This window comes from Homalodisca vitripennis, chromosome 4 (assembly GCF_021130785.1).
Source record: "Homalodisca vitripennis isolate AUS2020 chromosome 4, UT_GWSS_2.1, whole genome shotgun sequence".
Lineage (NCBI taxonomy): Eukaryota > Metazoa > Arthropoda > Insecta > Hemiptera > Cicadellidae > Homalodisca > Homalodisca vitripennis.
The window spans coordinates 49,214,910-49,233,574 of NC_060210.1; the positions used below are offsets into that span (position 1 = coordinate 49,214,910).

The 18,665-nt window shown below is 32.9% G+C and overlaps 1 protein-coding gene across 1 annotated transcript; it reads right to left on the reverse strand.

The window, feature by feature from the left end:
- Positions 1-1,919: 1,919 nt before the first annotated feature.
- On the reverse strand, positions 1,920-15,800 carry LOC124359298. The gene is made up of 8 exons (XM_046811925.1): positions 15,708-15,800; positions 9,061-9,237; positions 7,637-7,859; positions 6,945-7,131; positions 6,199-6,433; positions 4,324-4,513; positions 2,861-3,142; positions 1,920-2,278 (listed from the first exon to the last, which is right to left on the reverse strand). The coding sequence occupies exons 2-8, from the start codon at positions 9,222-9,224 to the stop codon at positions 1,988-1,990; spliced, it is 1,572 nt and encodes a 523-aa protein (XP_046667881.1). The 5' UTR covers positions 9,225-9,237; positions 15,708-15,800; the 3' UTR covers positions 1,920-1,987.
- Positions 15,801-18,665: the final 2,865 nt, after the last annotated feature.

The window sequence follows — 18,665 nt, forward strand, 5'->3', positions numbered from 1 at the left end:
TAAACCAGAGATTTCTATCTCTTGTCCATCCAAACAATACGTCTAAAATTGTATTGAATTCTTACAATTTATTTAATACTTACAATTAAAAACACCAGAAGATTTAATAATTAGGATTATTGAGGCCTGCAACCAAATAGGTACCACTTTAGATTTTTCAAAACGTGAGTGAGAGCTCACTCTACGCTTGTCTCACTGTCGAATAGTAGGTCATTTAGTTTTATTGGCAACATGGTGAGTTATTAAAAATACACTGTCTACTATTTCGGATGGGAAGGACATAGCTATATCTGGTTTTCACAATTCTTTAAGTTCTTTTATACTCTTAAAAATGTGGGATTTAAATTTAAATTAACAGTTGCCCCCAAAATCCCACATTTTTGTGGAAAAACAATAAAAATCATCAAATGAAACTTTCCGCATCTCACCTAGATGAATTGTTATTTATGAAATAGATTTTGTTCTGGAGCTACGTCTCCTTGACTCCAAATCCGTTTATGAGCTATCGTCAGTTATTTCTATTACAGGGCATACATATTAGTTATAAATAAAATCCATTCCACTAAAAACCTATTTTTGGATGGTATATATATATATATATATATATATATATATATATATATATATATATATATATATATATACGGTTATAATATATTGTGATAGAAAAAATAAACATTTCATTAGTATTATTTAATTTATTTGGCATTTAAATTGGCATTTGAAAACATTAAGATGCTTTAAGTGACATCAATAAGTTCTCCTGCTCACATTGTCCAAACATTGCTTACACAATCAAACTGAATATTCCGACCACGCTGTGAAGTCATCTTCAGTGAACTGATGTTAGACTAAAAATATATCTCCAGAGTGAGGCCGAACTATTTCAAGAATCAAAATGTGTAAGCAATTTATCTAAGCGGTGTGACCTAGACAACTTAGATGTGGGTTATGATACAGGGCGCATAAGCGTAGTAACAAAAGTTTTATAACTGAACGGCATCTGACGAATTTTCTTATATGTTTATGAATAGCTGCAACAAAATTGGTTAAAAACCATGTATAAACCACATATTCGGAAATACTGAGATATTACCCAATCAGTGGAGGAGCTATTTCAGATCGTCCCTTTAAATATATTCTTTATTTGGTCTGTGGTATGCGATGGCAGAGATAATTATTTTTTATTTTCTAAAATATAGAAGAGTTATCTTCTTCAAATGTCTTGTTGCACCGGTGTTTTATAAAAACCCGGTCTAACGCAAATGTGACTACTATGTCTTTGGAAATACTATTTATTATTAAATACGTCTTAAAAGTCATCAACCGCAACTTTCAATGATTTGATGACTTTTTATTATTACTAACTATATTTTATTTACGGTACTACTTAACTGAATTCTATTTACGGTATTCGCTTATTTATTTCTTAACGATTTCTTACTATAATAGATTAAAACCTTTCTACATTTTCCAAATTATTATTCTTAAATAGTACTTCAAGAATAAAGAAATATTTTTAAATTTGCTGGCTCCACATGATAGATATTTAAAATGACTGTACATAATAAAATGACTGTACATGATAAAATGACTGTACATAATAAAATGGCCGTTCGTTCTCACTATTAACCTCGCATTATTTTTAACTCTCGTAATTAAATTGTCCATTGTTGTTTGTTCAAAATTCTCTTTGGTAGTTCTTTTAGAATTGATTTTAAAACTATGTATGCTCCTCAACATATATTATGTTAATATCCTGAGATATATTTATTATAAACACTAAACACCTCTAATGCATACATTGCTGATTGCAAACTAACTACGATGGCATTTACTTAAATAATCGTTCGGGTCTTTAAGGGTATCGTTTTTTTCCATGCCGTTAATAATTTTCTTTTTGTTGTCAAGTAAGTTAAATTTTATTTACCACAATCTAAGGTAAATTGGGTTTCTTATATATTTTATAAGTGACATTTAAGTGTCTTTAATGTACAAAAGAGGTATTACGCAGGCGCATTCTCCTTTTTTTCAACATGCGCCTGTGATTTGGATCTAAGCTGTCGGAAGCTCTGAAAAGTTTGTCTATCAGATGTATATCAACGTTCTTTTGAGTCAATGGTTTGTGATATTTCTTGAGTATTCTCATGAATTTGAGCTTGACCAGCGAGTGAAGTGGGGTGATTCCCGGTTCTACCTCTGCCACTCTCAGCTCATTCAGCAGGATAGAAAACAGGTTCATTGGTTGAATGGTCCTCAGGAACATCGGCACATGATTCTGGAACAATCAGTTACATTCTGATTTCATGTGTACAAAACTAAGCGTTTTCAATGTGTTTATTTAAGATTGGAAGTTAATTTTGGGAGATAAATTAGTAAAGTATTTTTCATTCGTTTAAAAAGATTATTTTTATGTTTAGTGAATTCAGTTAATTAAACCATACATTTTTTAATTTATTCAGATTTATTACCGCTCATTCATTTTTAGTAGTTAAAAAGACAGTGGCGCAGCCATAGGATATAATAAGTAAAATAAGTATTACCCAAAATAAAAATAATTTAACAAATAACCCACGTTATAGCTATTAATCATTTATCAACCAGCTACTTCTATGTGATAAAACTTTGGCCATTGTATTTTGCTGGAGTTGTTCCATTGTGCACACTTTAAATTCTCTGAAAATCAAATCTAAACCACTGAAACTTTGAACACGAAATCTTTTGAAATTTAATTGCTTTTGCACCTTTCGCATACAAAAATGTACTTACACAGATATGATATGAATATTGAAATATCAGGGACTAAATATGTGTTAAATATGTCTTCACTAGGACCTCTCGATAATTTCATAGAACTCACAGACATGAAGTGGCTTGTTGGGTTTCTCTCTATGACAGGTAAGAAGGTGTTCATAGCGTCGGCAAGGTTACGCTGCCTAAAGAGGTAGAACGAGCCGAGATGTACGAGTGCATCTTCGTGGTAGACAGGATCGTCTTCTGCCCGTTTCACCAGGTACAGTAGGCTGCCCTCCACATCGAAGTCTTGGCGCATTTTCACGCGCAGCCTTAATGCGTTCATAGCACACCTGTGGTCTCCATGGTCGCTGCCCTTCTCGAAGAACGTTAGTGCTTTTCTGTTGCTCTGTTTAATAGGAAAACATTATTTACATTAATATTTAAAGTTCAGCATACTTTAATATTTAGGAACATTATTTATTTATTTCCTTTCAACGGTCAAAAACAATTCACATTTATTAACTTATGATAGATGATTAAATCATACTTAAACAAAAGGGCCAAACCAAACATGCAACTGGACTCTAAATCAGATCTAGGGATAATTAACGTATAATTAATGTAATAAGAAAGTATAAATTATATTAAAAATTAGTGATAGTATATAATAAATTAGTGATAGTATTAACTTAAATACACTACTGTAAAAGATGTGATACCATATGGAGAAACAAACAGACAAATAATAACAGTGCAAATAAACTATAAAATTATTAACAACAATGAAAGATAAACTTTAAATGAATAACAAGAGTAAAAAAATATTAACATTAATGACTGATAGTGGTCAATAAAAAACTGAAAAAATAAAAAATATTTAACTTAAATATATTACTTATTACTTATTTATTATTATTGAACAAACAGGGGTAAATAAAGATATATATATATATATATATATATTCTGGTAATTTTCAAATATAGGCGACATAAAACTAAAAATGTGATTGATTTAAGTTCTCTCAGTTGAAAGTTCAAACTACAGAAAGAGCGTAATAGGCCATTAAATGTATATTTCTTGATTTTCCAAAGACATACTTAGGTATATATACCCTTTATTCATAGGTAAGACCTTCAAATTTGAATGTAAAAGTTTAAACTTATATTTTGACCCAAATTGACATTCATATATGAGTATTGTATTGGTCATATTCATTTTTCACTCCATCAATATATGTTTGGAATGCGTTCAAATCTTTTTATTAACAAGTTAGCTGATAATTTTTAATTAAATAGCTTCCTGAAGATGAGGATATTTATGAAATATGAAAATACTTGGGGCTAACATCAAGTGTATGTATACTAGCTTCTGTTTTAATTTTATATACAGTAAACAAATTACAAAATATTTTCATACTTTTTAACATTCACTATTCACATTTTTTCGTTGACTCACATTAATTTTTACCCTTAGGAATTTTACAGAAATTACTTTTTTCTGTTTAGTTAGTTTTTACAAACATCTCTGAAAATGTGTTTGTTTAAATTAATTTTTTAAATATGAGTTTATATACTATACACCTTTACCCTTTCAATTTTGAGGTAGAAACTTGCTGCAGCACTGTAAAATTTTTTGCTCTTATTTGCTTCTTTGGAGATTTTGTCTATGATCGTTTTCATTTCATCTTCATTTAGATACTGCCTGGGTAGTTTCAGCATTCCATTCAAGCAGCGTATTTGCGTCTCGGAGCAATTTTTATGGCTCTCGAGAATTTTACTACAACATAATAATAGATAATATTATATAGATTACAAAAATATATAGTGACATCATGTCTTAGGCTAATTATAATGCTTCCAATATCGAATTTGGTGGTTAAGTATTACTATTTAATAATTAATATAATTTGTTGTATGAAAGTATCTTCAAAACACTCATAAGTTCATCGATATGAAACATTGTGTTATAACATCAAAAAGACGTTTCAAGAATAGTATCTATTCTCTTCTCCATTTCGTTTTCCTGAAACCTAAAGCGTGCACAAATTTCAAATATACACATACAAGAATACTTCAAATACCGGAAATGGGGCTTGGTAAGCCTCATTCCCAATATTTCAGCCCATGTGGTTTAGACATACCATTTTGATGGGCAATTTTGAGGTTCTTTCAACGCCATTATGTTGAAATGTACGAGTATATGTTTTCCACGTTGTGTATTAGGATTTCACATAATGAAAAGGAGAACGGATACTAGTTTTCGACACGTTGTGTATCTAAATCTGTTAATACCGTCAAATTTTCGTCCTCCTGCTAATATCACCATCGTCAATAACGAATCTAAACATAGAGCTTAACTACCTGGTTTGGGTATGTCTATTTAAGAGTTGAATTTGTATAGTTTAATTGCTGAAGCTCTAAATATTTTGGTTATGTAGGACAAGGAATCTTTGTAGGGAGGGAGTAGTCGTTGGACTTTGGGTCTGAGTTAGAGATAGCGCAGGTTCAAATCCTGTCTGTGACCGTTGCATTTTTTATCAGTACAATAAACCTCGTACTGTATCGACTCTCCCGTTCATTCTGTTTGATAAGATCCTCGCACAGGCCCCGACAGGACAGAATAAGGCTTAAAAGGGATCGGCCTCTCCTTTTTTTGTAAAAAAAAATCACTTTACCAGCGGTTTATCAAAACACAAGAGGGCTAATTTTAATGATATTAACAATATTTGTCCATTTTATTAATATATTCCTTTTACTGAAATTAGTATGATGACGTTGTCTCGAAATGTCTTGATAAGGTTATTCTCACTCCAACTTACTAAATAGCACCTGAGCCTGCAGCAGCAAAATAGAACGGTTCGTTCCTATTAATTGTAATGTGTATTATGTGTACACATGATAGTATAGTATCCAACCTCCAACCATATCAATCAACCACTGTGTCTAATAAGTCGATCGTGAACGCTTGATATGTACCGATACTGATACTTAATACTGCATGCACTCAATTTAATTGTGCAGCCACCGTTCCAAACCGTTTCTATTTTGAATGAAACATTCTACTCAAAAACTGCTTCTTTACTACATCTACATATACAGTGTTACAAAAAATTAATATATAACCAAAAAAATTTATACTATTGAAAATAGTATCTTTTTACCAAATCTACGCTTGAATTTCTTAAATGACCTTGAATGTTTTGCACACATCTTTATGATATCTAAAAACATACTTTTCACACAACATGATGTGATTAATCTTTAGATTTATTTATTGTAGAATCCTGAAACGTGACAAATATATATTAAACAACTGTTGGAGTAACATTAATCGTTTGAAAAATCTTAAATAATTAGTACTAAAATGAAAGCAACTGATACAACAACCGGTTATTTAAACCGATATGTTTAACAATTGAACTTATAGGTTATTTTATATCGGTTTATGGCATACTACTTTACCGGTAAAGCTCAACAGTTGTCCGAGTAAGGTTTCCAATCTCCTGGTAGAGCGGACTGCTTTTGAACGTAGTGTCATGTGCGTAATGCTGAACTGTTGCTCGTATCGCTTGCTCATAAATTCTGGCCAGATACAGTGCGTAGTTCGTCCGGTCACTCAAATCCACTGCCTTTTTGAAGTAGTTTATCTCTTCCTTGGGCAATCCTGAGAACCTAGTCGACTTCTTCCGAAGAGATTCTGCAATATGTTATCCAGCCGTCAAAACAGTACTCATGATATGATGATTATTTATTTATATTTGGTTTATTCTTTAACATTCTAATGTATAATATCATAATTCAATAATTTATGTTATTTATTCTTAAAATTGTTATGAAACATTTGTTCAAAAGGTTGGATACACTTCTGAACACTATTGGAAAATTGAACTCCTATCTTGCACTTTATGAGACACTTAATCTTGAAACTTGATGCAATAACTTGTCAGGGTAACATTTCTTGCAGCTAATTAAGAGTTTCAAACAATTACGAACATGTTATTACCAATTAACAGTTATAATCCGTGAAGATATCAAAAATGTATCCGTTCTTGAAAAAAATATAATTCTGACACTTTTGTGTTACATGAGTTTGAGGTGAGTCAATTTCGAATATGCACGGTAAATATCATAACGTACTAAGAGCTTTATATTAAAACTAAAATAAGATTACTTCAACGTAAAGCTATGACTGAATAGTCTCAGCTCACCCATCGCTCTGCCAGCGAGCAAGTGCCACTCAGGTTCTCTAGGGTTCACGTGAATAGCATCCTTGGCCCATCTCAGAGCTTCGGTTGGTTCCCCGTACTCTAGGAAGGCTAGGCTCTTGATTCCATATAACCCGCCAAACTCGATGTTGGTAAACGTTGATACGGGGTCAAAGTTATCTCCAACTATCTTATGAGAAAACATCGATTAATGAATAAAAACTGGACTACTGTACTAACATCTAACACAGCAATAAAAACTAAAAATCTTATGACAAATATTACCCAATAATATTGCATATTTCGATATATGAAGACTGTTTGAGGGTAAAAATAGTCTAGAGGGTTATCAGGAATGTTTTTTTATTTAGACAAAATATTGTTTGGACTTAATTTTAAATAACAGAACGATAAAAGAATGTTTATGATCATTCCAGAAAAAAGGTAGGCATTTAAAGAGGGGGAGTTTTAAAATCGGTCCAAAGGAACAAAAACTTAAAATGAATGGTATACATTTAAAAGTGTTTACATTAATGTTACTGGAGTGATTAATATGTGATATAATCTCCTATTTTAAATACATATGATTCCTCCTCGTGTGGTAACAAGTATGTTCCTACATTTTCTATAATGAGTGAAAATATCTCAGAGCTGCTGTAAAAATAATCACACCTGAAAACGGTTGCACAACGTACTTGTTTGGAGTCCTCAAGTTTGCCCAGACGCGCCAACAAGAAGGCTCGCGAAGCCAAGGTTACATGCCATTGCGCCCTCCGCACTTCCTTATAGAATATGTTGTGGCTGACTATGTCCAATCTGTTCAGCTCGTGTTCCAATCGATCCAGCTCCAGCAGAGCAGCGGTGCCGTTGTTCTCCGTCACGAACAATTCACAACCAAGCAGTAGTTTTACTACAAAACTACGATAAAATAGTTAATAGCGGCATAAGATTACTTGGCCACTCGAGGATGAAAGGCCAATTTTAATCGGAAATAATGTCTATTATACTATAGGTCCACTATCACAAACTGTATCCTGTCGTGTAGAGAAATGAAATCAAATTAATCAATTAATTATTTTATAATCACAATTTTTTTACGTTCGGAGGACCATTCGTTGTGTTCAGCCTCCGACAATTTTAAAGGAGACAATTTAAGGATAGGGAATTTCATGGAACAGTTCCAAAGAAGTCAGTCACCAGGAGAAGTTGTGTTTCTCGAGCATCACCACAAGAGGGGTCCCTGGACCATGTTCACGAGATCAGCGGGAGACGAGACCAGATAGAATTCCAGAGTGGACTCCAGGGCCTCACTGAAGGATAGTCGACGTTCGCGGGAGTACAAACACTTAGCATGGAAATCGCGGCACATAAAGGTTAAACAGGGAATAACAAAATAAGTGAAATATTAAAGAAGAATGGTGAGCTAGAGAGCGTGATATGGGATAATTATGATGAGAGAACTGAATATGTGCAGAATAAACATAGGCACAGATGTAATGTAGGTTGCGTTGGAAGTGACAGCGACCATACCGGTACAAGTGATGCAGCCCCACTAGCCAGCCGAGCGGCGAAGGCATATTGTGGTTCGGCCATGATAAATTTATAATTAGTATTTGAGGACCAAAAGCCGATCTCTCTCATTCACTCATTGATTAGACTTAACAAGCTTAATTAAATAAATATATTGCTAAATTTAATTTAAACTGAACATATCCAATAATGTGCGAACTATTTTTATAAGTTTATTGAGATGGATGTATTAAAAAAAATGAATACAACATAACAGCAACAGTTTCCTCATGGGGGATTTCGTCAAGATCACTTAATCATGAGAAATTAATCTTAACAGTACCATCGAGGTGTTTGTAATGTGTAAGATTATATACAAAATACACAGGTAGTTATAGTTAGTCTCTTATTCGCTCGAGGTCCTACTTTTACAAATATTATCCCTTATTAATAATAGTTGAAATAATTTTAAACTACTACACTTTGCACGATATAACTATCATAGTATCAAGTTTTATAAGCGTTAGATTTTGGTTCTTTTTAGTTAACGAGTCTTGACCCAGCAAATATTCCAGGGGTAATTAGCAATAGTATACAGTGTAAACCTTACTGAGTGAAAGTAAACTCCTTGTGACGACTAGCGAGTCTATTCTCCTGGCTCAAAAGGTGGTCGTAGACTGCCAGTGGTGCCTCCAGGTTGGCGGGTCTCCACAGCAGAGGGGTCTCTACACCTCGTAGCCATTCGTAGCTCTCCGGTTCTGTTACATTTTCCATCCTGCTCAGTTGTCTGGAAACAATACCTGGATATAAAACCGATCGATATTGTACAGGAGTGTTAAATTCGTAATCTCCATTTCTGATAGATTTGCTATGTGTCACACTTGTCTGTAAGCACAATGCCAGGAGATTCATGCACTCGTTTCTGTACAAGAGTGATACGTACATTTACACCGTTAGACACTGTGCATAAATAAAATACTTAGATAGAGTGTGATTCTAACTAAGAAGGTAATGTGATTTCGCTGTAAAAACGGATATTAAACACGTTTCTGTACAAGAGTGATACGTACAATTTACACCGTTAGACACTGTGCATAAATAAAATACTTAGATAGAGTGTGATTCTAACTAAGAAGGTAATGTGATTTCGCTGTAAAAACGGATATTAAACACGTTTCTGAGGTTACGAACGATCTTTTCCGAGACTAGTTATGATTACCATAAGAATCTAAGCTAGGATCTTGGCTAACAAGAGTGATACATACATTTACACCGTTAGACACTGTGCATAAATAAAATACTTAGATAGAGTGTGATTCTAACTAAGAAGGTAATGTGATTTCGCTGTAAAAACGGATATTAAACACGTTTCTGTACAAGAGTGATACGTACATTTACACCGTTAGACACTGTGCATAAATAAAATACTTAGATAGAGTGTGATTCTAACTAAGAAGGTAATGTGATTTCGCTGTAAAAAACGGATATTAAACACGTTTCTGTACAAGAGTGATACGTACATTTACACCGTTAGACACTGTGCATAAATAAAATACTTAGATAGAGTGTGATTCTAACTAAGAAGGTAATGTGATTTCGCTGTAAAAACGGATATTAAACACGTTTCTGTACAAGAGTGATACGTACATTTACACCGTTAGACACTGTGCATAAATAAAATACTTAGATAGAGTGTGATTCTAACTAAGAAGGTAATGTGATTTCGCTGTAAAAACGGATATTAAACACGTTTCTGTACAAGAGTGATACATACATTTACACCGTTAGACACTGTGCATAAATAAAATACTTAGATAGAGTGTGATTCTAACTAAGAAGGTAATGTGATTTCGCTGTAAAAACGGATATTAAACACGTTTCTGTACAAGAGTGATACGTACATTTACACCGTTAGACACTGTGCATAAATAAAATACTTAGATAGAGTGTGATTCTAACTAAGAAGGTAATGTGATTTCGCTGTAAAAACGGATATTAAACACGTTTCTGTACAAGAGTGATACATACATTTACACCGTTAGACACTGTGCATAAATAAAATACTTAGATAGAGTGTGATTCTAACTAAGAAGGTAATGTGATTTCGCTGTAAAAACGGATATTAAACACGTTTCTGTACAAGAGTGATACGTACATTTACACCGTTAGACACTGTGCATAAATAAAATACTTAGATAGAGTGTGATTCTAACTAAGAAGGTAATGTGATTTCGCTGTAAAAACGGATATTAAACACGTTTCTGTACAAGAGTGATACGTACATTTACACCGTTAGACACTGTGCATAAATAAAATACTTAGATAGAGTGTGATTCTAACTAAGAAGGTAATGTGATTTCGCTGTAAAAACGGATATTAAACACGTTTCTGTACAAGAGTGATACATACATTTACACCGTTAGACACTGTGCATAAATAAAATACTTAGATAGAGTGTGATTCTAACTAAGAAGGTAATGTGATTTCCCTGTAAAAACGGATATTAAACACGTTTCTGAGGTTACGAACGATCTTTTCCGAGACTAGTTATGATTACCTAAAGAATCTAAGCTAGGATCTTAGCTAACAAGATTATTTTTATTTAAAATACTTGAAAATTTCCTAAATAAAGAACGAAACAAAAAAACATAGTTTGCAAGGAGTTCAGAAAATAAAATTTGACGTAAATATAGCTCAGGATTTACATCATTATATAGGGATTGATTAGCAGACATGAATGATCTGGAAAAACTTGCATTCAGCTATTATAACTGAATGTTCTCATTTTTAGGTAGGCTTTTGGACTTCATTTTATATACATTTTACTCGACCTATGCTCTAACTTAGGATTTCATTATGACTCCTTACAGACCACCCTTCTTATATGACAAACAAATGGTAGATATTTAAGTAGAATTATAGGTGTATTAATGATGTTCCAGGTTGTTTTGCCTTACTTGTAATCGTTCGGGAATTATCAATCCTGCGCGAAAACTTTTTGACACCCTATTTATCAGAAAACAAAGTTGAACTCTTCAAACTGTAGATGGAAAAAGAAAAGTTTCCAGTAAAAAGATAAATTGATTGTTAAAGCAGTTGGATTGTTAGGAAACGGACACATGTCAGCGGCAGGTGACTATGATGAAGCAGACTTTCGATGGAAAGTTCTGACTCGGAGTAGCTGGTTTTAGGGTAACAATACTCGTATACTAGAAGGTGTATTATTCAACAACATGTTACAGAACTTTAGCTAAACTTTTCCATACAAGTAGTAATCTTTGTCTTTGTCCTATATACACAACATACAACATACACAACAATATGCAACTAGTGCGATTCTCTCAAATCTAAATAATAATTCTCTGATATTCCACAAGTTATAATCCTCAAAGTAATGCGTCGTTTTTTAACCTGCACGCACACGAACTTGTTCAATTTTACTAGCCGTAAATATTTGAAGGTCAATAAAATATGTGTACACACACAGATTTATGTAATAGTAAAAATAACTGTTAAATTTGTGAGTTTTAATTTAAATTATTTATTTCATATTAGTGTACGGTTATGTATATGTTGTATAATTTTACTATTGCCTATAATTAAAATTATTATTTCAGAGTACAAAATAAGAGTGAACATAATATTTATTCTCACAGACAGTAATTAATCAATTTATCAAAGCAACAATTGAGCCGGTGAGAGGAAAAGTGGTCTAAGTCAATTTTTTTTTTTAATTTGAGATTATTTGTGTAACATATTGTTTGTAAGTCATTCTATCACATGCAAAAGTGATCCAAGTCAAATCCTGTTTTTTTTCTGATTTAGATGGCAGTGAATAATCATTGGCCAACGGAATAGGTGAAATACTGAAAGCAAAAGTGGTAACAAGTCTGACTTATACCACTTTTCCATGAAGGTGCTTGGCTTACTTCACTTTTCCATGTGGTGTGTCTTGTTATGTGGTTTTGCTTCCTCTGCAGACTTAACACAGTGATAGTTTTTGAAGTTTTGCTCAAATAGTTTATTTAACGAAACCAGTATGGAAAGTGAATCTGAAGATTCAACTCCTTCAATTCTATTGGATTCAGGATCAGAATACATTCCATCTGATGCTGAAAGTACAGGTAACTATGCTTTCTAATCATCTCTAACCTCACTTTTTATAACCTCAATAGGCAAATAGGCCTACTTATTGTATTTTGAATATTACTTGGCCTGTAATATTATTGTACTTTAAAGAGATTATTTATAGTGGATTCAGAATTCCAATTGTGTCTAGCAAAGTTAGAAAATTAACCTTAGCTTGGGCCTATCACTAAGTTAGTGGGCTGTTGTTTTACACAAGCAGAGATAGGCCATGCCTATGCCTATCTCTGCATATGAGATAGGCCCATGATTTTGGGCAGATGCCTATAGGCCATACAATATTAGGATATTAATTACCATCCAATTATACTGCCAAATCCTAATTTGAGTTTATTTTTTTAGATCATGAAAACGCAGGCGCAGCGATACCACAGAACATCTCTCTTCTGTCAGTGAAAATTCAGGTGCGGATATTTCATAATTATTTTTTATATCTCTTCTTATACATTAATCAACATAAAAACTGTTATATTGCAGATTGTGCTGTAGTATTGGTAATAATAAAAAGATAAGGTTTAAAATACTCAAATAGCCAATACAATGTTTTACATTTTGAGTTGTCCGTAGATGTCAGCCTACCTGGCGAAAGGCCTCACAAATTTTAAACATTGTATTGGTTATTTGAGTAGCCTATTTAAAATCTTATCTTTAGAAAATCTGTTATCCCAAAGTGTGTAGCTATTCCAAAGCTATGAGATAAAGTACGTGACAAACCACCTATAATAGCTCGAAACTAACATATTTTGTTTCTTTTAGTTGAAATACTATTGTGTTGGCCTACAAAGAATTTGTTTTTGTTACAGAACACAATATCGCAGTTGTTGCTGATAGGCCAAAACAAGAAAACGTAAAAGGAATATTAACAAAAAAACAGAGCGGAAAATGAAACGTGCTTATGGGAAGGAGTATTTCACAGCAAAAGGCAAAAAGGTGGCGCAAAAAAATATTCGTAAATGAACCATGTCAGCCTTCTTGCAGAAATAAATGCAATGAATTGGTAGCCGAAGAAGAAAGGAAGATTTTATTCCAGAAGTTTTACGATATGGCCAGTTTTCAAGCACAAAATGCTTATATTTGTGGACTTTGCCAGCATTCAACACACGATTACTCATCGAATAAGAGATGGCTCTAGAGGAATAAAAAATCGAACAGTAAGGTACCACTTACAATTACCTACCAAAAACGTTTAAAGTGTGCAAGCAGTATTTTTTTAGGTACATTTCAAATCTCAAACGGAAGAGCTTCTAGAGCCCTCAAAAAGGTTACAGATGGAAAAGAGCCGGGTAGCGATTTAAGGGGGAAGCAGGTTTTCTGTTAACAAAACCGATGAAGGTAGACTGAAAATACTCAGAGATCATATTTCTTCATTTCCCTCTCGTATGAATCACATTATACAAGAAGTCACAATCCGAACCGCAAGTATTTACCAGAATCTCTTAACATTAGAGAGATGTACAATCTGTACAAGAATCATTGCTATACTTTGAACACACAACCTCTATCAGAGTCAATGTACAGAAAAAGTGTTCAATTTTGAATTCAATTTGCACTTTCATCAGCCTCACAAGGATACGTGTGTGAAATGTGACACGTTCAAAATGAAACTAGCCATAGCTGAAGATGAAGAAGAAAAGATAAATATTGAACGTATGAAGGAAATACATTTGAGAAAAGCAGACCTTGCAAGGGAGAAAACTAGACGCAGCGAAAGAAGAATCCCAAGAACAATTCCAACGTTTATTCATTTACGTTTGATCTTCAGAAGGCGTTAGCTTTTCCAAATTTGACATGTTCAATTGCATACTACAAAAGAAACATGTATGTGTACAATCTGGGCTGTCATCAGCTAGCAGATAGTTCAGCTTTCATGTATGTTTGGAATGAAGTTGAAGGTTCCCGAGGATCTCAAGAGGTTGCTTCTTGTATTTCAGAGCACTTAAGTCACAATGTTTCCAATGATGTTAGTCATGTAATAATGTTCAGCGATAGCTGTGGCGGGCAAAACCGCAACATCAAGCTTGCTCTCACCATGATGCAGTTTTATTCAACAAGAGAATTGTAAAATTCAGACAGTAGATCATAAATTTATGGTCAGCGGACACTCATTTTCTGCCTAATGACGCAGATTTTGGCATTATAGAAAAGTATTCTAAAGGAAAAACAATGTACTCTCCTCGTGATTGGTACGATACCATAACAAAGTCAAAGAAGAAGAAGCCCTTTGTGGTTAAAATCATGAACCGAGAAGACTTTAATTCCACTCAGGCGCTCGAAAGATCAATTACTAGAAGAAAAAACAAATGTAGATAAACACAAAGTATCTTGGTTTAGTATCCAATGGTTGAGGTATGTTAGGGACCAACCCTTCAAGATCTTTACAAGGAGACACTGAATGATGACATTCCCTTTGATTGTCTTGACATCAACCCCAGCAAAAAAAAGGAAGGCGAAAATGGTATCCCTCGCAAGTATCACAACTGAAGCTCTGTACTCGTCACCTCGTCCGGTTACAGCAGCGAAGAAGAAGGACATGATGGATCTCCTAGCCTTCATTCCTCCCATCCACCATAGTTTCTACACAGACCTGACAGTTGGAAATCAGCCTGAAGGAATTGACGACACCCCCATCATCGATCGTTGCAGTGAATCAGAATCCGATGATGAAAAGGACTAAAGGATAGGCTAACTTATCATTGTTCAATGTTTTTGTAGCTAACTAATGGCAAAATAAATGAGTTTCTTTCAGTTTCTTACATTGTCAAACAATTATTTACCCGAAATATGTTTTGGAAAAGTGGTACAAGTCACTTTTGAAAAAAACTGCAAATTGTTACTAATCGATTGCATTCATTAAGTACATATTTTGATATATGAAATGATAAATCAGGATATGAGTAACCAATTTTGTCATAGATTAAAAAGCTATTATGATGAATAGATTTATAGTACTCCTTTTAGTAAAACCCTTCAGAATCTCAAAACTATAAAAAAGTGACTTGTACCACTTTTCCTCTCACTGGCTCAATTAATCTAACAGCTTATTTGAAGAATTTAACTGAATTATCATTATTCTTATTGTATTTATAGTATTACAGAAAATAAAATACTCACATTTTCAAAAGAATGACCCATTCAGCTCACTAAGTCCCTATCACCAGAATCGATGTTATCTGATGATATTAACACGGCCATTACACAGTAAATTAACACTATTTGTCTATCACTCTTTGTTCCTATAGCATTGTTCTATATGCTTACAACAAACCAAATAATATAAATATGGAATAAATTTAATAGAAAAATATTATTTGATATAGCAATATGATTCGGTTCAACTAACTTTTCGTAATAATATAATTCAGACAAATCGATACTAAAATGCTTTTTGTTTGATCTTTACGCATTTTAGAATTCTAGCTACTGTCTAATCTATTAACATACAATTGAATATTATATTATTAAATATGCTTTTCCAAAAAAACAGCCTATTTCCATTTAAAGAATGTACAACAAAGAAAATGTCTCGGTTGGTAATGTTTTAAAATTTGTTATGTACAGCCATAATATTACTTATATATGCAGTATAATAAAAGTAACAAATGTGGGTGGGAAAGCGAGTAAATACACATGAGATACGTGGGTGTAGATAACGTCTGCAAACATACCTGGTGTAATGAAACAAGGGATTGCCCATACTCAGATATGGACAGACGCCGACATTTGGACTGCGATACGCATGACGTCATTCAGCAACGATGCACCGAATTCCCTCTCAAGGAAATGCCCTGCATTCCTTCTCTAAGCATTCAAATATCTTATTTCTTTAGGTGAAGTTTGTTTTTTATCATTAAAACTTTTATAAAGTTATAAGTCTTATAATAATAAAGTCAATTATACATCAAAATATCAATCCAAGATATGCATACATTACAAATATTTAATATGCATATTTATAAAGCAGATATATTTTTATAGTAATGAAAATTTCATCTTGTACTCGCTTCGACTTCTTTTATTATGCTAAAAAAACGCTACAAGCTCTGGTTTACTCTTATATTAAATAAACGTTCATTGATTGATGCTTTATTATTAATTTTTCAATATTACTACAGTAATTTGTAATCAACATGCAACTTTTCAATATATTATCATACAATCTGTTTATTAACACCATTAAAATCATCGAAAACTTCTCAGGTAATGTTATGCCATTTCTTTAACCTATTTTCACTGCTTTTCACCAAAAAGACTTCAGTTTGCCAGTACTTGTCATTTGTAAAACGATTGGGTATTCTATAAGCTTCAATATATCAAAAGTCTTTAGATAGTAATAACAATTACATGTAACCATTTAATGTTGCAGTGGCTGGAAAATAGGAATTTAAAAAAATAATTTTAACACATTTTGACTTTTCACATCTCGGTCCTTATTCACTGACTAGCTAGCTACATTTTCATTTTAAAGAAACAACACTACTGCACCACCATAGTAATAAGCAGTTCAATTAGTTTTATTCATAATATTTATTATTAAAACCAAAACAATAAGTCGTACAAAATAATAATGAACACTGAAGGCCTGGAACGGCACGACGAACTATTCATATCTGGTAACTGAATGACGTCAAATCTCCGCCACCAACTCCGCACATACGCACACACCCTTGTTTCTTCTTCCCATAGCAAACATGAATGTAAGGGTGGTAATGTGACAAAATAGTATCAAAATAATGGTAGGAGCTATGAAAAAGATTGTTGTCAGCTAAATTAATCATGCATAAAAATTAAACAAGATGGTTATTTTCAAGAAATCTAATCTATATGAGAATGAATACTGTGTTAAAAATATTGAGATTTCCAACGAGGGGTCAAAATAACATTTATAAACAAACAATTTAATGAGCTATAATTGTTACATATGATTTGAGTACACAAGTTTTATATTTATTCCTGTTCCAGTGCCAATATAATTTACTATAACAAGTATCTCTCAAACAAATGGGCCATCAGGAATTTATATTGATTTTCCAAAAATAGAACCCGTGATATTAAGATTAAAAAACATCCTTAACCCTATATTAAGGTATACGTAGGACTATATTGTGTTATTATGGTGTTGTTGAACCGTTATATAAATTTATTAGAATGTACTTAATTAATATATGTAAAAAAACTGATAATATCGATCATAAACATTAAAAGAACTAAATAAATTGTATTTAATTGTAAATTCAATAATTTATTATACTCATTAACTTAATTTTGTCACTCGAGTTTAAGGTGCGGGTGATTAATGTTATTTTACTTTAGATTTCCATATGAAACTTCTACTAATTCACACAAGAAGCTAAGAATATATTGAGTTTTATGTTCTACACTTTCTTATTGTTACATATAGTTAATTGAGTTTCTATATTAATTAATGCGACATCATAAATAATGTGATAATTTGACTCGCCTTAGATAGTAGGTACGCTACTTTGTAGGTAAGTAGGTTTAGCAGTGTCAGTGGCTTCCCAACCACTACCAATAATTTAGAAACGAACCGCTTTCTAGGGTACACGATCGCTCAGTGGGAACCTGCTAAGGGGTACCACTCTCAATGATTTTCTATGCCTATATTACTTCCGTAATTTCTCTACCAATAAATGCGCCTTTCAAAACATTAAGCCAAGGATTAAACATTATACTAAGAAAAAAAGCAATCAATTAATGTCAAAAATGTATTAATATTTTTATTTGGTATTTCATTATTTCGACCCACTAAGTAGGTTGAACTAACCCATAAACTTTACCAGTAAATGCGTCCCACTCGGTAAGGAAAGGTACAATCTAGCCAAGCGGGAGCGTCAAAGGGGTCATAAGGTGCTGTACTTATTGGCTTCAGTGTTATTGTTGGGTTCGGTGAGATTGGTTCCATCCAATTTTAGAGCTTTCTTTAGCAATTTTAACAAGAGTGAAACACGTAATTGTTTACTAATACATTACATCTCTTTACAGACTATGCCGTATTAAATTAAATGATCATTTAAAATTCGTAAAGTTAGATCTATTTATGTCCATTTTCAT